The 24,854-nt window shown below is 44.8% G+C and overlaps 1 protein-coding gene across 10 annotated transcripts in view; it reads left to right on the forward strand.

Annotated features, from left to right (window-relative positions):
* Positions 1–24,854, forward strand: part of HERC2 (HECT and RLD domain containing E3 ubiquitin protein ligase 2) — a 229,527-nt gene that overhangs the window by 202,842 nt on the left and 1,831 nt on the right. For 9 of the 10 annotated variants that reach the window (XM_058542234.1, XM_058542230.1, XM_058542235.1 and 6 more), the window contains 13 exons: positions 5,551–5,728; positions 6,267–6,428; positions 8,565–8,656; positions 8,841–8,980; positions 13,017–13,204; positions 14,010–14,207; positions 16,647–16,730; positions 20,730–20,871; positions 21,024–21,218; positions 21,893–22,005; positions 22,681–22,871; positions 24,147–24,252; positions 24,614–24,826. In XM_058542234.1, the coding sequence (XP_058398217.1) occupies positions 5,551–5,728; positions 6,267–6,428; positions 8,565–8,656; positions 8,841–8,980; positions 13,017–13,204; positions 14,010–14,207; positions 16,647–16,730; positions 20,730–20,871; positions 21,024–21,218; positions 21,893–22,005; positions 22,681–22,871; positions 24,147–24,252; positions 24,614–24,826 (2,002 nt within the window). Of the gene's footprint in view, positions 1–5,550; positions 5,729–6,266; positions 6,429–8,564; positions 8,657–8,840; positions 8,981–13,016; positions 13,205–14,009; positions 14,208–16,646; positions 16,731–20,729; positions 20,872–21,023; positions 21,219–21,892; positions 22,006–22,680; positions 22,872–24,146; positions 24,253–24,613; positions 24,827–24,854 lie in introns of those variants that run through there. The other variant, XM_058542239.1, reaches the window with a different exon arrangement.

Here is a 24,854-nt window from a genome sequence, read left to right on the forward strand (position 1 = left end):
AAATTCTTAATAAAAAATGTGATATAAATATTTCAATGTAATATTATTCAGCCACCAAAAGGGAAATCCTGCCATTTGTGACAACATGGATGAACCTTGAGGATGTTATGCTAAGTGAAGTGAGTCAGAGAAAGACAAAAACTGTATGATCTCACTTATATATATATATATATATATATATATATGTGGAATCTGGAAAAGCTGAACACATAGAAAGTAGATTGGTGGTTGCCTTGGGCTGGGGAGTGGGGAAAATGGAGAGATGTTGGTCAAAGGGTACCAACTTCCAGTTATAAGATGAATAAGTTCTGGGGATCTAATGTGTAGCATGGTGTCTCTAATTAACAGTACTATACTGTGTACTTGAAAGTTGCTAAGAGAGTAGATCTTAAATGTTCTCACCACAAAAAAAAAAACAAAGTAGTTATGTGATTTAATGGAGATGTTAACTAACCTTATTGTGGTAATCATTTCACAATATGTATGTGTATCAAGTCGTTATATTGTACGCCTTAAACTTAACCAGTGTTATTTTTCAGTTATATCCCAATAAAGCTATAAAAAAAATTATCATGCATGCAAAACAGCAGGAGAATACAACCCAGATACGGAGAAACATCAGTCAATTGAAACTGACTCAGAAATGACACAAGTGATAGAATTACTAGATAAAAACATTAAAACAGTGATTTTAACCACATTTTTTAACCACATAGTTTCTAGTTCAAGAAACTATAGAGGGAAGACTTGAACATGTTAGGTAGAGACTGGGAAGATATTTAAATGCCCAAATCAAAATGCTAAGGATGAAAAATACAATGAGACAAAAAAAAAATATAGTGCATGGGGTTAATGGCAGATTAAACATTGCAGAAGAAAAGATCAGTGATAGATTCTATAACAATAGAATCAGATCAGATTCTGTAACAAAAGAAACTATCCAAAATAGAACACACAGAGAAAAAAAGGATATATAAAATGAACAAAGCATCAGTGAGCTGTGGACAACCTCAAATGGCCTAACATATACACAATTGGAGTCACGGAAGGAGAGGGGGATGGGGAATTTGAAGAAATAATGGCTGAAAAATTTCTACATTTGATGAAAAGTATAAACCCTCAGATTTAGGAATCTCAAAGAACCCTAAGCAAAAGAAACATGAAGGAAACTATGCCAAGGAACATCATAATCAAATTTCTCAAGACCATTTTTAAAGCAGCCAGAGGGAAAATAAATGTTACATATAGAAGAAAAGATAAAGGACGACAGTGAATTTCTTATAAGAAACAGTACAAGCTAGAAGACAGTGGAGGTGCTGCAAGTAAAAATAAATGTCAACCTAGAACTTTTTAGCCAGTAAAAATGTTTTTTCAAGAATGAAGTTGAAGCAGACTTATTCAGACATACAAAAGCTGAAAGAATTCACCTGCAGACCTGCAGGAAAAACATGGTAACAGAATTACTTCAAACAGAAGGAAAATGATATCGATGGAATTAGGGATCTCTACAAATGAATGAGGATATTAATTCATGGGTTAATATCATGACTTTTTCCTTATTATATAAATCTCTTTAAGAGATAAGGGAATATTTCAAGGATATAATAAAAATGAGCTGAGATGCTTAAAATATGCATAGAAGTAAAATGTATGACAGCAGCAGCACAGAGGCTGGGGGGTAGGAAATGGAAGTCTACTGTTGTGAAGTTATGGTACTATACATGACTCAGTATGTGACTTCAGACTAAACTGTAATAGGTAGAGATGTATTATACACACCCTAAAGCAACCACTAAATAACACAACGAAGTTTTATCTGATAAGCCGACAAAGGAGGTAAAGTGAAATCATAAAATATACTCAAAAGAAAGTAAAAAAAGAAGAAATGGAGTAAACAAATGGAACAAATAGAATACAAATAGTAAGCAGTAGATATAAACTGAAATATATTCACAATTCATCAATTGTAAATGATCTAAATATCCCAGTTAAAAGTCAGAGGTTGTCAGGATGGATATAAAAGCAACGTTGAACAATATGCTACCTAAAGGGAACTAACTTTAAATATAGACACATAAATAGATTAAAAGTAAAAGGTAATGCTAGCACTAATCAAGAGAAAGCTGGAATGCCAATATCATACGCAGTACATTTCACAGCAAAGAGTATTGACAGGGATAAAAATGGTCATTTTGTAGTGATAAAGTGGTCAGTTCATCAAAAGGACATGATAATCCTAAACATTTACAATTAAAAACCTTCCAAATGCATGAAATGAAAATAACAGAGCTGCAAGGAGAAATAACAAATCCACAGTTACAGTTGGAGATTTTAATACCCCTCCCTCAATAACTGATAGAACAATTAGAAAATCTGTCAGATAAAAGACTTGAACAGCTCTATCAACCAACTTGATCTAATTGCCATTTATAGAAAACTCTACTTAATAAAAGCACATTCTTTTCAAGTGCACGTGGAACAATTACCAATACAGACCATAATTTGGGCCAGAAGACAAATCTCATAAATCAAAAGGTTTCAAGTTATACAAAATATATTCTCTGCCTACAATGGAATTAATTAGGAATCAATAACAATAAAGTCTCTGGAAAATCCCATAAATATTTGGAAAGTAAATAAAATATTTCTAAATAACTGATGGGTCAAAGAAGGAATCATAGGTAAATTGGAAATAATTTTGAATTGAGTAAAAATGAAAACATATAAAAATGTGTGGGATCCAGCAAAAGCAGTAGGATCCTTAAAAGGAGGTAATATAGCATGAAATGCCTTTTTTATAAAAGAAAAATGGTCTCTAAACAATGACCTCAGCTTCTACCTTAAGAAACTGGAATAAGAAGGACAAATGCAACCCAAAGTAAGCAGAAGAAAGGAAATAAAGATCAGAGCAAGAATCCATGAAATAGATAACAGAAAATTAGAGAAAAATCAAAGAAAACAAAAGTTGGTTCTTTGAGAAAGTCAATGTAATTGATAAAACCTCCATCTAGACTGATCAATAAAAAAAAAAGAATATTCAAATTTATAGCATATCAGGAATGAGGGAATTTTCGTCACTGTAGAATGTACAGTTATTGAAAGGTGAAGTATAATGAACAAGTTTATGCCAACAAATTCAACTTTTTAGCTGAAATGGACAAGTTCCTCAAAGGACACACACTCTTTAAAGCTCACTTAAGAAGAAACAGATGACTCGAATAGCCCTGTGTCTATTTAAGAAATTGAATGTCCCGCAAATAAATCTCCAGAATCAGATGACTGGTGATTTCTGCCACACATGTGAGTAACAGATAGTACCAGTTCTTCACAAACTACATCAGAAAATTGAGGAGAGAATTCTCCCCAACTCATTTTTTTGAGGACAGCTTTATTCTTATATCAAAACCAGACTCAGACATTATTAGGAAAATACCAATATCCTTCGTGAACATAGATGTAAATATTCTTAACATTTTAGAGCATCAAATCCAATGATATCTAAAAGGATAATACAACATGACAAAGTGAGATTTATGCCAGAAGTTGCATAATTGTTTTAACATTAGAAAAAAAAAGAAAAACCATATGATCATTTCAGTGGATGGAGGGGGAAAAAAGCATTTAGCAAACTTTAACCTCTGTTTCAGACAAAAACTTTCAGCAATCTAGGAATAAAAGAACTTCCTTAACTTGATAAAGTGCATCTCTGTTAAATCTAGAGTTAACACAGTACTGAATGGTGATAGACTAAAAGCTTTCCCTGACTTCAGGAACAAAGCAAGGACATCTGCTGTCACCACTTCTATTCAGCAGTGCTGCAGATTTGGCAAGGGCACTGCAACAACGCAAAGAAAGAAGAGGCATTCATATTGGAAAGAAAATTAAAGCTGTCTATTTATACATAATATTATTTATGTAGAAAATGTGAATGTATCTACAAAAAAGTTACTAGAATTAATAAGTGAGGTTAGCAGGGTTGCAGGGTAGAAATAATAAGTAAAAGTCAATTGTATGTCTTTATACATGTACATATGCAATCAGAAATGGAAATTTAAAAGTACTGTTACAGTGCCCTCCCTGCAAAATTGAAATAGTAAGGAAAAAATTTGACTAAAAAATGTGGGTGACTTATTAGACGGAAAACTACAAAATATTGCTGAGAGAAATTTTAAAAGACCTAAGTCATGGAGCAGTATGCTGTGTTCATGGATTGGAAGACTCAAGATTGTTAATGTGTCGGCTTTCCCCAAATTAACCTATAGGGTCAACCCTTCTCAATCAAAATTTCTGTAGAAATTGACAAGCTGATTGTAAAATTCATATGGAAATGCAGAGTACCTGGCATAGTTAAAACAACTTGGAAAATGAGGAGCAAAATTGGAGGACTGACACTACCTGACTTCAAGCTTCATTTTAAAGCTACAGTTATCAGGACAGTGTAGTATTGGTATAGAGAAATATATCAGTGGAGCAGAATAAGAAGTCCGAAAATGTACCCCCAGATACAGACACAATGAATGTGGAAAAAAATGAAAATTGATTTCTCCCTACAATTTCCAATGCACAATTTACAAAAGTGCAAAGATAATTTATTGGAGAAGAGATAGTATTTTCAACAAATGGTTTTGAACAATTGGATAACCATTTGACAAGCAGTAAACTTAAATTCTTATCTTCCACCATATCCAAAATTAACTCAAAATGATTCATACTTATAAACGTAAAACCTAAAACTAAAAACTTCTAGAAGAAAACATGAGAGAAAACCTTCATGACCTTAGGTCAGGCAAAGATTTTTAGCTAGAACTCCAAAAGCACAATCCAGTAAAGAAACACAGTATAAATCAGACTTCATAAAAATTGTGAACTTCTGCCTTTTGAAAGACACTATTAAGAGATTAAAAGAACATGCTACTGACTGGAAAGCATATTTGCGATCATATGTCTGACTAAGATCTTATATCCAAAATTATACAGAGCTTTCAAAATTCAATAATAAGAAAACAAGTTTGTTATCAGGGCTTGCCACACTGTAGGCTAGTTGACATTCATACGATGAAACTCCTTAAATGAAATGTTGATTTATAGCAAGGGTGGGCAGCCTGTTTCTATAAAGGACCAAATAGTAATAAATATTTTAGGCCAGCCACATACAGTCTCTGATGTGTATGTTTCTTTCAGGTTTGTTTCTTTACAACCCTTTAAAAATGTAAAACCCATTCTCGGCTCACTGGCCTTTCAAAAAGAGACCGTGGGGTCATACTTGGCCCATGTGTGGGCACTAGTCTTCCAGCACCTGATTTAGACTGAAAGACTCCTATTCTTTGGCATTAGGGCAGCTTATGTAAAAGGAGGAGCTAGGAAATTATGAAATTTTGAGTTCAGGTCTGAATGATTCTTTTGATTGATTTAACAATTGATTTGAAGCATGTAGATCGAGAGGTATACATCAAATAAGTGAGCAGCAAACCAAAAGCCTAGTATTTAAAAATTTTAAAACATTTAAGAATTAAACTGTATTTCAGTTATATTTGGTGACCTTTTTTGCAGTCCATGTGACCGCCCTCGTGTCATTGAGTCTCTGAGAGGAATTGAGGTGGTTGATGTTGCTGCTGGCGGAGCCCACAGTGCCTGTGTCACCGCAGCTGGGGACCTCTACACGTGGGGCAAAGGCCGCTATGGCCGCCTGGGGCACAGCGACAGTGAGGACCAGTTAAAGCCAAAGCTGGTGAGAAGGCCTGAAGGGGCAGCTTGCCATGGTCATTATAACTTTTAGAAGTCGAAAGTATTTCCTGTCCCAGATTCTTTTTAGTTTTAGAGTTGATGGTCATGGCCTCATTATTTACAAGTAGCTTTGGTGGAAATAAACCATTTTGATATGTATTCCATGGGTCTTTTAAACAGAATAGTGTTTGAAATAACCTTTTATTTATACTAGTAAATATTACTTGGCATCTAGCCAAATGCTTTGTCTTCTAGAAGGCCCACTGCACTTTGGGTGAGGCAATGGAATAAGAGGCTTCCTGGTGTGGTAGGACTGGCTTATTGGGGACAGGTACCTGCCTCCTACAGTTGAGATGCTTATAGTTCAAATAGATGAAAGTGTTTTCTGTTTTGTTGTACAGGATTATTAAAATTACCTGTTCTCTGTAAAGACTTAAAACAGACACCGCCACACAGAAAGAATCTTAGCATTTGAAAGCCTTTCCTTGGGGGAACCTCCTTTCTGTTGCCATCAGATAACCTTGATGCCCCTTTCTCTGAAGGTGGAGGCACTGCAGGGCCACCGCGTGGTTGATGTTGCTTGTGGCAGTGGAGACGCTCAGACCCTCTGCCTCACCGACGATGACACTGTCTGGTCCTGGGGGGACGGGGACTACGGCAAGCTCGGCAGAGGAGGCAGCGACGGCTGTAAAGTGCCCATGAAGGTATTTCTGTTTACACAGCGGGAGAAGAGTGCCTTTCCCGGTGCTCCAGGACCTGCGGGTGTGAGGTCTCTCAGGCCGCTTGTGGGCACCGTCCAAGTGCACAGAGCCCCCAGAGGCCGCCTGGGCTCGCCACCTCATCTTTTATTATAAAGATGAGTCTAACCTCATCTTTACCTTCTTTGCAGAAAATATAATGGGTAATTGGGTAAAAAGTGAGTGAAAGGCCCAAAGGTATTAAGATATTTTAAGTGCTATTTGTGCTCTCTTGAGAAATGTGTGTAATCTAGTGGGTACCGCAGAGCCTGTGGTTTTATTTAGGGTGTAGACCTGTTTGAAGAAAAGGATAACAGATTGTTCACACTCTTTTCAGTCTACAGAGGTCTGTAGCTGTGGAATGTAATAGTACTTGCTGAAAGGATTGCATCTTGCTTAGCCAGGGGACATCCTGTGAGAAGCTAAAAGCCTGCAGGCTTGGGTCAGGGGCCAGATCGCTTTGCTCCACTCTGAGCTGAGTGACTCAGCAATTTCGTAACTTTGCAAGACTGTCTTTTGCCTTTGTTAATGGATAGTTGGCAGAGGTTAAGTTTACTGATATGTTTAGATCAGGTACTGACTGCTTAGTGGCCTGCAGTGCATGAACACCACAGGGCTGTTTAGCTGAGGTGATTGGCTGTGGACTTGGGGGTGTAGGTGCTGTGAAAGAAAACTAGAAACCATCTCTGCTTGGCATCCTCTCTTGTTGGGGCACTAGGACTGCACGTGCGGAATAGAGACCTTCACAGTGCATAGGCAGGCCTCAGGGGATGGCGTACGCCCTCAGATCGACAAGAGCCTGAGCCGGAATTGTGTAGCTTTTCTTCCTAGAGCTGTGCTGCCCGGCGCAGTAGGGCGCACGTGGGTATTTTAGTTTAAATGTAAATCAGTTTAGAGTAAGTAAAATTAAAGTTCACTCGCTCACTCGCGCTGGCCACATTTAACACGCTCAGGAACCTCATGTGGCTGCTACTTCCATATTGGGCATTGTGGACACAGCACGTTTCCATCACTGCAGAGTGGTTTTGGCAGGTGCTGCCCAGAGCCAAAGCCTGGTGGAGGGGACGTGCCTAGAGGCCACACTGTGCCCCTGCACCCTGGCAGGTGCTGCTGGCCAACCAGGGGCTCAGGGCTGCCGTCTTGTCCTTATTAGCTCTTGCTCTTTTTCCCTTATGGGTATATGGTATTTTAATCACATTAAGAATTACTTAGGGTTTTCACATTTATGAAAAAATTGTTGTAGACTTTCTTATGCTAAGGAGGCTTTAGACACAGGCTTTGCACTTTCAAGGACTAGGATATTGGGTGTTGGCGGGGATGGAGGCCATTACTGATGTGATAGTGCTAGGGGTAGGGTGAGGAGACAACTAATTAAGAGAATTAGGTTTTAATTGATTTAAATTTAAAATTAAATATGAGAACTTCAGTCTGAAAACAGTCCCAGATAACGGAGCATAGCTTGCTGGGTGAGGAAAGATGATGACTAGGTAATTGAGCTCCAACGAGACCCCAGGGTGCTGACTGTGAAGGGTTGGACCCCTGAGCGTGCAGGGTGGAGGTAGGTACTGGCACCACCAAGGTCAATCATGTGTAGTTGGATAAACCTGGACAGATGGATAGGGAGTGTCTGAAGGCCAGAATCCTGGTCCTCTTGGCCATACCCCGCCCTGTTGCCTGCTGCTCCTCCCCTGTGGGCCTCAGGCATCTGAGAGAGTAGGAGGGCAGATGGGAAGTACAGGACTTGCTGGTGAATGGGGCCACCACATCACAAGGAGAAATGGAGTTGGGAGAGTAAATTCTGGGGAAAGTGATCACAGACTTTCAACTGTGAAATGTCTATTTCCAGTAACACGCTGGGTCACATGGTGCAGTGGCATGGCTCATGGCCTTGTGTCAGCATGGGTGCCTTCAGAGCCCAGTGTTCCTGCCTCTCCTGAGAACACTGATGTGGTTAAGTGGAGTAAGATTTTAAGTTGTAATAGAAATTTGATATGGGTAAGGTTTTCAGAGTTCTTTATTAGATTTAGTTCAGTCATTGTGTGGGTGCAGCAGTCAGCAAAACTCTTGATTGAGTAGGTCTGATTGAACATGTTCCCTTTCCAGATCGATTCTCTCACAGGCCTTGGAGTGGTTAAAGTGGAGTGTGGATCCCAGTTTTCTGTCGCCCTTACCAAATCGGGTGCTGTTTATACTTGGTATGCAAGATTCTTTGTTTAATCCCACCAAAACTAGATTGTTAATTTGAAGTTAGGTTAACTGCCTTTTTTTGTAGATTGAAATGTAACTTCTATGGCAGGCTGTGCTTGCACCAGGAGGGTGGGGAAGGGCGGTAAACGAGACGGCCTTGCGCTCCTAAGTTCCATGTTTCCTTGTGTGTAGGGGCAAAGGTGATTATCACAGGCTGGGCCATGGATCCGACGACCATGTCAGAAGACCTCGGCAGGTCCAAGGGCTGCAGGGGAAGAAAGTCATTGCCATTGCCACCGGCTCCCTGCACTGTGTGTGCTGCACCGAGGACGGTAGGTGCGAGGCCTGATGTTGCAGCACAGAGGCCTTTAAATCTAAGAGGTCTGCTCAGGGATAATATATGCAGCTGTAAGGTAGAGGGCAGTTGTACTATATCCTAAGAATGCTTCTGTGGTGAGCAGGGTTTTGGCTCTCATGATCTTTAGCCCCTGGTGTTAATACCTGTGAATATGTTACATTTCATGGCTGTACAGAAAAGAGCCAACAGAGCGGGCCTGAGACTGCTGTTCTTGGAAAGTCCTACTTGGCAAGGGTGGCCCTCAGCTGGCCTCTGGGATCCTGGATTTTGGGAGGGCTCCCACTATTCCCTAACTGACAAAAGGCCTCCCTGTGCCTCAACTGTCTGCACAAACAACGTGGTCTCTGCTGACCCCTGCTTCCTTCTGGGGTCTGGAACTTGGGTCCGTGCCAGGCAAAGGTGCCTACGTGACCTGCCCCAGTGAGAACCCTGGGCATCGAGTCTCTAATGAGCTTCCCTGGTAGACAACACTGCACATATGAGGTCCCAGCTATTGCTGAAGGAATTAAGTGCATCCCATGTGACTCCCCTGGGAGAGGACCTTGGAAGCTTGTACCTGCTTCCTCTGGACTTCACCGCAGGTGCCTTTTCCTTGTGCTGATTGTGCTTCATGTCCTTTCACTGAATAAATCAAACCTCTGAGTATAATATATGCTGAGTCCTGGGAGTTCTCCTAGTGAATCATCAAATCTGAGGGTGGTCTAAAGGACCCCAAAACAATGGTAAAAGTGACTTTACAGAGGGAATTAAGGTTGTGAATCAGCTGACCTTGTGATATGGAAGTTATTCTCGATTATTGGGTGGGCCTAGTGTAATCACATAGACCCCTTCAAAGCAGAAAAAGAGGCAGAAGATCAGTGAGAGAGACATGATGGGAAAAGAGGAAGGAGAGATTTTCAAAGTGTGGAGGGTCTTGACCTACCATTGCTGGCTTTGAGTTAGAGGGAAGGGGCCAAGGAGTGTGGGTGGCCTCTGGAAGTTGGGGATAGCTGTCAGCTGACAGCCAGCAAGGCAACAGGACCTCAGTCCTACAAAGAACTGAATTTTGCCAACAGCCTGTGGAGTAAGGAAACAGGTTCTCCCCTCGGGCCTCCAGAAAGGGATGCAACCTGCTGATGCCTTGATTTTAGCTCAGTGAGACTCATGCTGGACTTCTGACCTACAGAACTGAAAGATGATAATATATAATGTTTAAGCCAGCGAGGTCGTGCTGATCTCTTACGGCAGCAATAGAAAACTAGAGCACCACTTTCATTGAAACAGTTCCCCCCACTTTTGCTCTGTTATAAAGCCTTTGGTGAATTACATGAATGGATACTCTTTAATTATTTCATTGATAGAAGAGTTTTATATATGAATAAGCAATTCTTACGGCCTGTGGTGGGACTGACAGTATAGTTCTTGATCAGGAACTTACAACACACTTTTTATTTGCTTTATTTTAATTCTTTAAATTTTGAAGCAAATCACACACTTAGAAAGCAGTTGGAAGTACAGCACAAAGAACTTTTTTTTGATCCATGTGAGAGTTAGGTGCTACCCTAATGCCGGATCACCCCAAACGTTTGAGTGTCTGTTTCCTGTGAATGGGGGAACTCTGCTCCACAATCACAGCACGGCCATGCAGTTGGAAGTTCACAGTGGTGGTTATTCCTCCTCATCTTCACACCCATTCACGTCAGAGCACAGGTTACATTTAACTGTCACGTCCTTGTCTCCTCTATTTGAGACAATCCTCCGTCATCCCTGGGCATCATTCTCTGCCGCTTCTTCAGTCTTCCTGGGCTTTTTGGACCTTGACACTTTTGAAGATTACAGGCTGGTTATTTTGTAGAACGTCCCTCAATTTGAGTTTGTCTGTTTCCTCGGTAGATTCAAGTTGTGCATCTTTGATCTTAATTCATGCTGCATTCTTAATTCATTCTTAATTCATCAGGTGACATGCAATTTTTCTCTGTCCTATTACTAAGGATGTTAACTTCAATCACTTGATTAAGATGGTATCTGCCAGGCTTCTCCACTGTGAACATCCTTTGTAATTAATAAGTATCTGGGAGGGTATTTTAAACTATTTAAATATCCCTTTTATCATTGAATATTTTATTTATTCTTATCAAATATTTAATATTTGCTGTTTATATCTGTGTGGGACTCATGGTTTCCTCATTTATTCAATGAGTTATATATAATCGGTTACTATTATTTATTTTGATGCTCAGATTGTGCCCTATTTGGCTAGCTGCATCTCCTGATGTGTCCCCCTCGTTCATTGAGTACTTCCTTGCTTTCTGGCACAATAGGACATTCCATCATCTTTTTTTTTTTTTTTTTAACAGTTTTATTTATTTATTTATTTTTTTGTGATGGAGATCAGCCCTGAGCTAACATCCATGCTAATCCTCCTCATTTTGCTGAGGAATACTGGCTCTGAGCTAACATCTATTGCCAATCCTCTTCCTTTCCCCGCCCCCCCCCCCCAAAGCCGCAGTAGATAGTTGTATGTCATAGCTGCACCTCCTTCTAGTTGCTGTATGTGGGACACGGCCTCAGCATGGCCGGAGAAGCGGTGCGTCGGTGCACGCCCGGGATCCGAACCCGGGCTGCCAGTAGTGGAGCGCGTGCACTTAACCGCTAAGCCACGGGGCCGGCCCTCCATCCTCATCTTGACTCTCCATGTCCCAAGCCTAGAATTGACCATTTTCCCAAGGAGCCCTGATGTTTTTAGAAGAGAATGGTGTTTGGAAGACAAGGTTTGGTTGATAGGTGTGCTCACTGCTATTGGAATGTCACTGCTCCCAAGCCTTCTCAGTGGACAGAGCCAGGGAACATATATGTAAATAATACACAAATTGACACCTATGTTTATTTCTCTATCTATATATGTGTATTGAATACCACACACTCACACCAGTACCCCAAGCTCCAGTCTGTGCCACAGGGTTCATTCCAGTTTTCTCTCTTCACACTTGTAACTCCTTTCTCTTTTGATGAGAAGCCTGCCATTATCCTTAATGTTGTGATTTGGTCTCTCTTCTTGTGTGTGACCAGAGTCACATCATTACCTTTGCCCTCTCCTTGTGTGGATCCTCATCCTACTTGGGCTGTGACTGCCTGGTCTGAGCCACCCCCCTACACGGGCCACCCCATGTGGAAGTCCTTGTCACTCCTGGACTCTGATTCCCTGTGCCTGACTGGTCTCTGCAGAGAGGCTCCCTTCTCCTTGCTTGTGCTCTGACACCCAACCAGTGGCTTTAGTGCTGAACTGTAGAGAGTGGGACGGGGCAGGACACAGGACACTGTCCTTGGTCAGGCAGGCACGCACTTTACAGAGTGGTGCTTATGGCTGCATGGCACCCAAGGAGTCTGCAGATTTGGCAAGGCTGATGACGTCTCCAAAGAACTAACCTCATTTCTATTCTAGTCAGTGAGTGACCTTACCCTTAGAATAGTTTCATGGTAGTGTGTGGGTTGGGATCTCTCATGGTACACAGCAAAGGATGTTTCTCCCCAATGATGGATCTCGTGTTTATGATATGAATAACAATACGAAGAACTACATGTTCCTTTAAAAACATGGGTTTTGTTTAGCTAAAAACAGACTTTTTCCCTTCCATTTAACATACCGAATCAATTTGGGTTGGTAAGGATATTACCATCTGTTTTAATGTTATTTGTTCTGCTAAAGAACTGCTGCAATTAAATACTAGTCCTATGAACAAACACCGTTGGATTTTTAAGACCAGAGTCTTGTGCCTCTTACTAGGAAAGGCGTGTTGGCCCCCAGGGGCTGTCAAGACTCCTGGGAAGCGTGCTACCTCTTTGAATGCTGTGATTAGAGACATCTGGGTCACACATGAGGTTAACATCCACACAGTTGACTGCCAATACCCAGTTGAAGGGCACTGATGATTGTGTGTATTGGGAAGACATTGGTGGTTGTGTATCCAGTGGTCCTAGTAGACTAGTATACACTAGTATACAGATTCTTGTTCTAAATTCACTTCATTTAGGTGAAGTTTATACATGGGGCGACAATGATGAGGGACAACTGGGAGATGGAACAACAAATGCCATCCAGAGGCCTCGGTTGGTACCTGCCCTTCAGGGTAAGAAGGTCAACCGTGTGGCCTGTGGCTCAGCACACACTCTCGCCTGGTCGACCAGCAAGCCTGCCAGCGCTGGGAAGCTCCCTGCACAGGTCAGTACTGGTTGGGCCAAGTGGGCTAGGAGGCGTGCAAGTAGCGGCAACATTACTATGTATTGAATTATGCATGCACAACCACACACACACTTCATTCTTCCATTAATATTTACAGAGGTGGGGGCCGGCCCCATGGCGTAACGGTTAAGCGCGCATGTTCTGCTGCTGGCGGCCGGGGTTCGGACCCCAGGTGCGCACCAACGCACCACTTGTCAGGCCACGCTGTGGCGGCATCCCATATAAAGTGAAGGAAGATGGGCACGGATGTTAGCCCAGGGCCAGTCTTCCTCAGCAAAAAAGAGGAAGATTGGCAGATGTTAGCTCAGGGCTGCTCTTCCTCACAAAAAAAAAAAAGAAAAAGAAAAGAAGTTGTAATAAAAGCTCAGTTTAAAAAAAATATATATTTACAGAGGTGTTCCGTTGAAAATAATACAGATTCATAATGTTAAAAATGATACTTTTAAGAATCTCAATATTCACACCAATCAACATTCTATATACATCAATGTGTCACCTTCATTCAAAATCTTATAAACTATACAAAACCATTCTGATAGTGTAGGCTGAGTAAATATATTTCTATGGACTAATTTTTTTAGCATTCAACTTGGTTTATGTTACTTGACTCAAGCAAACTGGCCAGAGTATTATTTTAAAAACAACGAGATTTTTCAAACCAAACTCAGAGATCATAATGCTTTTCTGTTTTTGAAAAAAATATTTTCAGAATTCATCTACAAAACTGTGGCTTATCTGTGGCATTTGACACCTAAGTTGACTTAATGCAGTTTCAACGTTTCAGGTCCCCATGGAGTACAATCATTTGCAGGAAATCCCCATAATAGCACTGCGGAACCGGCTGCTGCTGCTACATCACATCTCAGAGCTCTTCTGCCCCTGCATCCCCATGTTCGACCTCGAGGGCTCTCTCGATGAAACTGGACTCGGGCCTTCTGTGGGTTTTGACACGCTACGAGGAATTCTGATATCCCAGGGAAAGGTATACTTGTAGCAGTCTTTGTTGTAGGTGAAGCTAGTATCTTCAGTAAATTGTAATCCAACAAAAATTCCTAAACTGAGAATATATAGACTACAGCTCATTCACCCAGTGTTCACTGGGTGCCTGCTATGTGCCGGGCTGTATTCTGGATGCTTAGGATGCAGCAATGACCAACAGACAAAAATCTCTCCTCTTTTGGAGCTTATATTAACAGTCAGTAGTGTGGTGCTGCATTTCCCTGTTATAACCTCTGTCTCCACCTCCCCAAAAGGGTGGAGTGGGCTGTAAAACGAAGCCTCTCTTCTTGCAGTGCTCTCTGCTTGCCTGGCCTTGAGGCTTAGGGCAAATCCCCACTGGCAGCAGGAAGGAAAAATAATGAATAATTTCTTCCCCAGGGATGTCCAGCAGAGGGTGCCAGAAGTTACAGATGGCTTAGATAGTTCTGCACCAGGATATGTGGAGATTCCTAGTCGAAGGATAATTTAACAGGCCATGAATAGCATCATGAATGAAGGCATTGGAAAGTCACTGGACAGATTTTGACCCATTGACATTTATAATAATTTGAGTTTTCCAGAAATGGAATGCCTGATTCAGGAGTTGGGGGTTTCCCCTTACTGGAAGTCATGAAGTTTCTGGCAAGCAGCTTGACAAGATGTTCCAGAAGAGGCTCAGTCATTGTATGGTAGGGGGAATATTTGTGTCAGGAAAAAAGGTATACAGGTCAGATTGAAGAGTCCTAATTCTGAAGAGTCTGTGATTCTATGATATATTTTGTTATCCAAGATTATGGTCTGTTCTTAATGATAATAAATTTAGATGTTTTGGAGTCCTGTCCAAACAGATTTCTTTTAGGATTGACTTTGTTTCCACCTAGCTGAAGGAGACTGGTGCACACATTTTATTTTCATGTGTGGTTAGAGACACTTGGACAGTGATAAGGATTGTGGTAAACATTAGATCTCTCTGGTGATCTGGAGTAGGAAAAAATTGCAGGCAGGTAAAATTTATATGAAACTTCAGACATATTTCAATAATAAAAAGTAGCAAATTTGACTATTTCCACCATTTTTTTTCTCCTTTAAAGTGGAGGTGATACCAAGCAGTGAAGGGAAGAAAGCCTTTCCTCGTAAGGAGAAAGCAAAGTGAGAGGCAGGGTGTGTCCCACACAAATTTTGTGAGTGTCCTGCAGGCTGTGAGCACAGGAGTGGAGCGGCAGGAGTGCTGAGGGAGTCCAGAAGGCACCTTCAGCAGCAGGGAATGCGTAGCCAGCCTCTCTTCTGGTGATGGGTCAGAAAGGATCGCCTCTGCTGGAAAGTTTGGGGAGGGAGTGACTTCAGAGCACAGAAGAGAGAGAGCACCACAGGAGGAAAAGGGATACGCATGCTCCCGTGGAGGAAGAGCTGCCCTTGGGTGTGCGCTGAGCAGTCTGGAAAGCAGAGATCAGGCAGCGTGGAGGGCAGAATTAGCTGGTTGGTGTACAGGGGTGCATGGCGATGGGTACAGCTCTGTGATATCCTCACTTGATCTTCTCGTACCTCTGGGGCCATGTCCTCAGGTTGCCTGGGCCCTCGCCTTCCAGCTTTTAGGGTTTGGAGTTCTCAGGCTGTGACCTGGGAGAGGAGGCCAGACCCTGCTGTGGGTCCTTGTGCCCCCACAGCCACCCTTTCTCCAGAAGAAGGCACGGTCGTCAACTTGGCAGAGACCTGGGACTCCCACTGATTCCACCTCCTTTGAGTGTCTCTTGAGTCACTTCCCTCTTTTCGTCCTCATGCATGTACAGTGACATGCTCCTGGTGCCCAGCTCCATACCTGCACAATGGGCCTGCTTCCCCCTGAGTGATGTTGGGCTCGTTCCCTCTCCTCGCCTTCTTCACCCTGGGTATTCCAGGTTTCTGTCAGTGCGTGTTCCCTCCCTCGTCAGTCTCCCCATCCCCACCCCAGGCCTGGCCCTCTCCCCGGCCCTGCTGCTGCTTTGTGGTTGGTATCTCTGTCAGGACAGTGACACTGAGGCATAGTTAGTGTTTAACGTCTTGTCTTGCCACTAGTGGCCTTGCGGTTTGGCTGGGAAGCTTTGGTGTTGTAGTCCACCCACAGAGCCTGGCCCAAGACCTGAGTCAGAGCAGGTGCTCGCCAGGCTCTGGCCCTCCCTCCTCTTTGCGCAGCGCAAGCTGGGCTCCTCCTGCCTCCAGATGGCAGGCCCAGAGCACCGCCAAGCACTTGCCCTGCCAGCTGGCTGAGCCCCCCTGGGTGGGTCTGTGCACCAATGCCAGGCTGCTCCCCTAAGGCTGTCTCACAACTTGAAAAAGAGAGTTTGCAGTTACCTGTTCTTAATAAAATATGACTTTTAGGAATAGAAGGTTTTAAATAAATTTATGACATTTATCTATGGGTAATACTTTATCAGATTCTAAATTTTATCTGTCTGTCACGTTTTAGGAGGCAGCTTTCCGAAAAGTAGTACAAGCCACTATGGTGCGAGACCGCCAGCATGGGCCCGTGGTGGAGTTGAACCGAATCCAGGTAATGAGTGGAGGTGGTTCTCTGTTCTTAGATGTCATGTTTGCGTGGTTGCAAGTCTCTTCCTTGCAGTGGGGTAAGCATGCTCATCGCAGACCTTCACCTAGCCCATGCTTTAGAGAGCAAGGCACCACCTGTGTGCAATGGCCTGTGGCGCTGACGCTTCCATGTGGTTATGTAAGTTGTTTTCTTTATAACAGAAGAAAGAAAGTCTTATATCAGATAACCTAGAAGCACAAATACAGATGAGCAAAAAGGGAAAAGTAAAAATGACCCATATTTCCACCACATAGTGGTAACTACTGCAGACATTTGGGGATATGTGTGTGTTTGTAATAACCTGAACTGGATGACTCTCTCGTGACTTGCTGTTTTTTCCCCTTAATGCATTGTAAGCACCTCTCTGTTTTGTGCAGTGGGGCTGTGGGATTGTGCTTACCAGTGCCCCTGTTCTCTCTGTCAGATTCTTCTGCTGGGGCTGGAAATCCATGCCTGCTTTTCTGGGATACAGCAGGGCTGCTTGGCATAGCTCCGACTATGGGTGTGCCTTCAGTCGCCCCCTTGGGTTAGGTTCTGAGCAGTGGGGCGGGTCAGAGGCCCTTGATGCATGGAATTGTCTGTGGTGACAGTCTCTGTTCCGGCTAGCATCACACCCTCCCTGGTTCTGGTAGCTTACTTTGCCAATTTAATAGGCCAGAATCATTAATACTGTCTCATGATAGTAATCAAAGAAATGAAAGTAGACCTTCTCTGAATTTGTACTGCTGCCAAGTGTGTATAAGCTTACAGTTAAAAAAATTAGTTAAAAACCAGAGGAACCCCAGCACTGATGTTGTGCGGCACTTGACATTTAGCATGCAAGTGAAATTGGCCCCGCCTCTTGGAACGGAAACAGTGCTATGAAGAACAAATTCTTTGTTTCTGTACCTTTGTATTAACACATGATTTTTACCCTGGTGTTGGTTACATGACTCCAACTCTTTCCAGAGATGTACTTGGGGGCATTTGGAATTAAGACATCAAACCCTTGTCATTTATTGGAGAAAACATGTGACCACGCTGATGGAAGTGGTCCCTTCACTGACGTCACAGTGGTTAATGCCAAACTGGAGGTCAGTCAGCCCATTCCAGAAACAAATGGGCTGTTTAATTAGGTTCATAAAAAAGCTTTTATTTCCCCACCTTGGAGGATCATTTTTGTGTGCTCTGCATTGAGTCTTAAATACTAAAGCTTGTAAGTGAGGAAAGCTGATGGCTGCAGATCATCTAATGCAGACAGTTGGGTGTTCCTGTATCATTTGCCTTCCCCAGCCGTGCACAGGCACCTCCTCAGGGCCAGCGGCCTGAAAGTTCAAGTCTGGGGGCTTTGGGCATTGGTGGGCCATGATGATCTGGAACCACACGAGACCTATTGTTTCTTTCTCTCGCCTCAGCTTTCTCAGTCACCATGTGCTGGGTACCTCCTTCCTTCCCATCTCTGCCTCCCCAGCACAGGGCCTCGTGTTATGAAAGTGTTCAGTACATGTTTGAAAGAACAGAATGGGTAGGACAAACAAATTTTTTTTAAAGGCAGATAGACAACTTTCAAGGCAGTGTGCAATGCACATTGATGTCCGGAGGGCCTGCTCTGTTAACACCCGGTGGCCCTGAGGTACCAGAGCCAGGTCCCTTCATTCAGAGTTTCATACCCGTCTCCTGAAGCTAGGAAGATCTTCGACAAAGATGGAAATAGAATTATTTTTCTGGCCAAAAACAGAGCGCAGAGCGGGAGTGGGACATTCTGTGAATCCAGGTTGAAGGCAGATACCAGTGATGATCCAGAAAGGTGGTGTAGGTGCCTCTTCCCTGCCCGATCCTAGGCGTCCATGCCTACAGGATGCCTGGTATCAGCCTTCTCCTTTGGGAATATTTTCCTACTGTCTATGGAAAGTGTTCTGGAGACACCAAAACACAGGCCATGTTCCTGGAGGAGTTTTCTTTGTTTGTTTGAATTTGATTGAGTTTTGTAACAGGATCTGAAAATCAGTGTACCTAAAAAATTTTTAAGTTTATTACAGAATTAATGCATGCTCATTTCTGAAAATTCAGATTAAAGACAATTTAAAAAATTACTTATATTCCTACTGTCCAAAGGTAGCCACCATCAGCACACAGGTGCCTGTCCTTGCAATGTCATAGCTTTATTCACATAGCCATGTCCCTTCATAGAAGCCGGAAGCATCAGTCTCTGGAACCTGGTGTTGTAAATGGTGATGTTACCTCCATTCAGATTGGGAAGCAGGCCTGTGTCTCGTCCCTCACATATGGACACATCCCTCTCTTCCTATAGCTCAGTTTCCTCCAAGGTATTGGGTGCCTTAAGCAACTGCTATGAGGTCTAAATGAAATGACACTTGTGAACATACAGCCAAATGTGTGGCACACAGAAAAATTCATTGCTCAGGAAACTATTATTATTATTGTCACTCTTCTTATACTTTTAGTCTTGAGTATGGTAATTGGTGCAGTAAGAGAATTAGCTGTTTAACCCGAACCAAGAACTCATTAAGAAGTTAAGGATGGTGGGAGTTTAGCCAAAGGAGTCAATATAAAAGAACATTCTTGGGGCCGGCCCCATGGTGTAGTGGTTAAGTTTGGCATGCTCTGCTTCAGCAGCCCAGGTTCGCAGGCTCAGATCCCGGGTGTAGACCTACACCACTTGTCAGCCATGCTGTGGCGGTGGCCCACATACAAAATAGAGGAAGACTGGCACAGGTGTTAGTTAGCTCAGGACTAATCCTCTTCAAGCAAAAAAAGAAGAAGATTGGCAACAGATGTTAGCTCAGGGCGAATTTTCCTCAGCAAAAAAAATATAAAAGCACATTCTCATGATCATTTTTTCCTTAACTTCTCTTTTTGTCATCATTTCAGACTGAGCTTCCCAGGTGATTCTGAAACACAGCCTAGGTTGCAAAGCTGTAGGGTTACTGAGTCCACACTGAGTGAGGGCCTTGAGGACCCTTGGTCTGATCTGTTCAGAAATCTTAGCTTAGGATGAGAAATAACAGATAGGAAAAGTGATCATGCTTGGGGGAGATGCAGTGACCCTGAGGGTTGGAGTAGGATCCGTGCAGGTGAGTGAGGGAAGGAAGGTTCTGTTCCGGCCCAAGTGCATCTGGGTTAGGTCTCAGAGCCATTTGGGGTGAATCTCCGAGTGCTGATAGTCTGCTAGGAGGGCCACTTTTGGAGTTCCTGGCATCTCATTCGTGGAGGCCGGGGTGATGTGGTGAAGTGGTTGGCAGGGGTTAGGGTGATAAAGCGTGACGATGAACCAGGTTGCAGTTACTGACCACGTGGCTGATCAGAGTTATCACTGTGGTCTGTGATTTCTCAAGGGTGTGTTTGCTTAGACACCACCAGTCCTGAGGGGTGCTGTGCTGTCACTGGTGACCTGCTGGATGTGTGCAGGTGAGCCAGGGCCTGGCCTCGCGTGTTTAGAGCTTCCATCAGCACAGCCATCTGGTGGGTATCCTGTGTGTGAGTCCCGAGCAAGTGAACATGTGGCATCAAGTGAGGGTAAAGGAGATGGAGGTGGGTCTTTGAGGTTCTCAGAGGCTTCGGGTGCAGGAAGTGAGGAACATGAGTTAATCCCAGAAGAGGAGTCATGGTGGAGGAAGAGGTGTGTGTAGTCTAGAAGCCATCACCCTTGCACAGGCGTGTCCCCTGGGTTTTGCTTTGTTTTGCCTGGTGCTCGCAGAGGTACAAAGTTGTAGGGGTGATACCACACGCCTAAGTGCTGCTTGCTGTCTGTAGGCTGCACTCACAACAGCTCTCCAAGTCCTGCAACAGCATGCTGGCTGGACTCTCACCTGGTGACCAAGAGGGAGAGTCAAGGGGAATAGAGGGGTGAGCGGCCCCAGGTTTGGCGTTGGCGCAGGTGTCCCAGGCCAGTCAGCTGCTGGAGATGGCAGCTGTATGCTTCTGCTGTGTCCGCTGTTTCAGATTTCTGTCTTCCCTCTCCAGGTCAAACGTTCGAGGAGTAAAGGCGGCCTGGCGGGCCCTGATGGCACCAAGTCTGTCTTTGGGCAGATGTGTGCAAAGATGAGTTCCTTTAGTCCTGACAGCCTCCTCCTCCCTCACCGCGTCTGGAAAGTCAAGTTTGTGGGTGAGAGTTTTGTGCACTGGAGGGCCTGTGGTACGATGGTCCTGCACAGTGGTGTGATGAGCAGTGCAGGGAAAGCTGGGAAGCCCACTCGGTGGCCTCCCCCGGGGCTGTGTTGGGGTGACTGTGAGTTGCTGACTTTCCTTTCCCTCAAGGTGAATCTGTGGATGACTGTGGTGGTGGCTACAGCGAGTCCATAGCTGAGATCTGTGAAGAGCTGCAGAATGGACTCACCCCCCTTCTGATCGTGACACCCAACGGGAGAGACGAGTCGGGGGCCAACCGTGACTGCTACCTGTTCAGCCCGGCCGCCAGGGCGCCCGTGCACACCAACATGTTCCGCTTCTTTGGTGGGCCTTCTTGCATGGGCATGATGCTGTAGTTATGCAGCCGTGTGCACCTTCAGTTAGCTTAATGCCTACTCTGTCTTGGGAGTGGTGGTAGATATTTTGAATATCTGCTTTTAGCTTTTTCAGTGTGTAGCAGCAGGGATGAGCAGAGCCCTACTGTCAGCAGCTGTGTGCGAAGGACCAAAAGGTGCTTTGGCACTCAGAGGATCTGAAATACCGTGTTTCTGCCTCTTCAGTGTATCTGAAACTTGGGATCGGACCTGAGGGGGTTTTGGTGGTCAGCCAGCCCCTCCCTCCTATTCCATTAAGAGTCTGTACCATGCACTCCTGGCACTGCCTGCACCTCTCCAGGCACCGTGCCGCCTCCTTGAGAAGTTCCGGTTGTTTGCTTTGCCATCAGAGGAATGAGGATTAGCCTCTGTGTGTCTTACCACCTATTGGTTGAAAGAGTAGAAGAGTTAGAAACTTGGCCCGTAGCAACGAAAAGAAACAATGAATTTAGAAGAGGACAGATGTGTTAAGGATGGACCTAAGTCTCCATGAATTTGGGTGCTGTTGATTTAGAAGGCACTGAGGCCCCAGGGTAGAGCTAGTCTCCACTGTGTTGTTGAATGAACTAGATGTTCTGTCATCAATTTCAAGTATCTCCTGTCACTTGTGCCTTGAACGAACAGGTGTGTTACTGGGCATTGCCATCCGGACTGGGAGTCCCCTGAGCCTCAACCTGGCTGAGCCTGTCTGGAAGCAGCTGGCTGGGATGAACCTGACAATTGCAGACCTCAGCGAGGTAACCATAGGAGGGAGGGGATGGGGAAATGTGACACCTTGTGTGCCAGGTACAGAGCACTTTGGGGGGTCCCCTGGGGTCTGGTTAAGAGGCACAGCCTGTCCTGAGGTCCTGCGTCACTCATGGGTGATAAGGTTGCTGGCCGCAGACCACCTTCTGGTAGCAAAGAAGGCATGTGGATACAAGGCTAGTTTGCTTCTAGAACTTGATAGATCATCTCTTTTGTGTTGCTTTGCAACTTGCACAGTCTTGTCAGGGAAGAAATCTCACCATTTTCCCTGTGGAGGTGCTGAACTTGCAGGCAGCTGGGCTGTGGCTCAGGCTCTCGGGGAAGGTGAGACCCCAGGTGGCTACTGTCAGCACCCTGCCCTCCCTGTGGCTGCCTTTCCCTCAGTGCCATGACTGCAGGGTGGAGTCTGTCTCTGATCAGTGGCTATTGCTCTCTTGGTGGTTAATTTTAAGGACTTCCTTGAATTACAGTTTCTTCCTTCCTTGAGTGAAGTACTTCTTCGTTGCTGCTCTTTTATTTCCCAGCATGTGCAATGCGCTCACAGCCTCGCAGCACACCTGAGGCAGACCAAGGCCCCTCAGCTAAGCAACCAGGGTGTGAGCTGGGGCCTGGGGTGCAGGAACAGACCTGACTCAACACATGGACTCCCTTTTCCCCCTTGGAAGGTCGATAAAGATTTTATCCCTGGGCTCATGTACATTCGTGACAATGAAGCCACCTCGGAAGAGTTTGAAGCCATGAGCCTGCCCTTCACGGTGCCAAGCGCAAGCGGCCAGGACATCCAGCTGAGCTCCAAGTACACGCACATCACCCTGGACAACCGTGCAGAGTACGTCCGGCTGGCAATAAACTACAGGTGCGTGGTCATCTGCCCTCCATTGTTTTGACTCAACAAATAGCAAAAATAGCAGAAAATGGTTCGCTTGGATGGCTGTGTTCTTTTAGAAGTGTCATATATAGTAAAATGATAATGGTTTTGGCTCCAACTACTGCTGATCTGTGGTCATCAAAACTTATTTTGTGATCAGGGTCAGAGTACTTATTATTGTCACCTGAGATACCTGGCTCTGACTAGAATACTGAGGTGAATAGAATTCTCCATTTTGGAGACTGTCCCAGCAGAGGTCACGCGGCCTATGTATGCCCCTCTGTGCTCTGTCACCTCTCCTGAGGCAGGACTATGTCTGGGCCATCTCTGCCCCCGACATGGCCCTCAGCCGGCATTCAGGTGTTGTTGCTGCGTGACAGGTCAGCACCAACACCCATAACTTCTGCTCATCGCTGCCTGTGCCCAAAGTCCCAAGTCCACATGGTGTGGTCCTCGGGGGCCTCATCCTCCAGAAGCACCTCGCTGGGTGTTGGGACGAGGCCATGCACATCGAGTGGCCTTTGCTTGCTGGGCTCTGGTTGAAGGTGGTCCTGGCAGGCATCCTGTGCTATGCTGTCCCCTGTGTCTGTTTCTGCCTTGTGCCCCAACTCGCCAGTCATGAGGGCCCTGAACACAGCATCTGCTTCCAGAGGGTCCGTACTGTGGGTGTTGAGGGGCCTGGTTCTCTGAGTCTGGGTGTCTAATTCTGGCTCCTTCCTGGGAAGGAAGGAAATGTGGAGAATTGTGCCTTGGAGTGTGTAGAGCCGCAGGTAGTTTTTGAAGTTATCGTCTATGTGCCAGTCGAGATGAACTCCTCGTGTGACAAGCTCTGTAATGCTGTGTCTGTAAAGCACACGTCTTGGTCATCTGTATGGTAAGGCTTGGTATGAGCAGAGCAAGATCTACCTCACCAGGGGCCGGCCCCGTGGCTTGGCGGTTAAGTGCGCGCGCTCCGCTACTGGCGGCCCAAGTTCAAATCCCGGGCGCGCACCAACGCACCGCTTCTCTGGCCATGCTGAGGCCGAGTCCCACATACAGCAACTAGAAGGATGTGCAACTATGACGTACAACTATCTACTGGGGGGCTTTGGGGGGAAAAGAAAAGGAGGAGGATTGGCAATAGATGTTAGCTCAGAGCCGGTCTTCCTCAGTAAAAAAAGGATTAGCACGGATGTTAGCTGAGGGCTGATCTTCCTCAAAAAAAAAAAAAAAAAAGATCTACCTCACCAAAGATAGAAATGCAAAGTGAGTTTTATCTTTCAGACTCCATGAATTTGATGAGCAGGTGGCTGCCGTTCGGGAGGGGATGGCCCGAGTCGTGCCTGTCCCCCTTCTTTCTCTGTTCACTGGATACGAACTAGAGACGATGGTATGCCAATCCCCACAAGCTGCCTCCCTGGGACTTCCTTTTGCGTGGTGACCCATGAAATCAGTGCCACTAGTTAACCTCTCAGTTAAATTTTGGAAATCTGAGATATGCTTATACCTGTTGAATGAAGTGAAAACATGCTTGGGAGACAAGGGTACCCTGCCTCCCTCCGTCACAGCCCCCACCCCACACAAGGGTGGGCCACAGGGTCGAGGTCATGCAGGACCTGTCCTCGCACCTGTCTTCTCTTGCCTCCCACACCCACCCCTCCCCAAACAGGCCTTGGTAGAAAGAATGATTGATTCTTTGCTGCAGTGAAGAGTCTTAAGCGTCAGCCCACCCTGACTGTGTCCCTCCACAGGTGTGTGGCAGCCCAGATATCCCTCTGCATCTTTTGAAGTCAGTGGCAACGTACAAAGGGATCGAGCCTTCTGCATCCCTGATCCAGTGGTTCTGGGAGGTGATGGAGTCCTTCTCCAATACAGAGCGCTCCCTCTTCCTTCGCTTTGTGTGGGGCCGGACGAGGCTGCCCAGGACCATCGCCGACTTCCGGGGCAGAGACTTTGTCATCCAGGTGTGGCTCTTGCATGACTTGGGTGTCA

The sequence above is a fragment of the Diceros bicornis genome, chromosome 5 (genome assembly GCF_020826845.1).
Source record: "Diceros bicornis minor isolate mBicDic1 chromosome 5, mDicBic1.mat.cur, whole genome shotgun sequence".
Taxonomy (NCBI): Eukaryota; Metazoa; Chordata; class Mammalia; order Perissodactyla; family Rhinocerotidae; genus Diceros; species Diceros bicornis.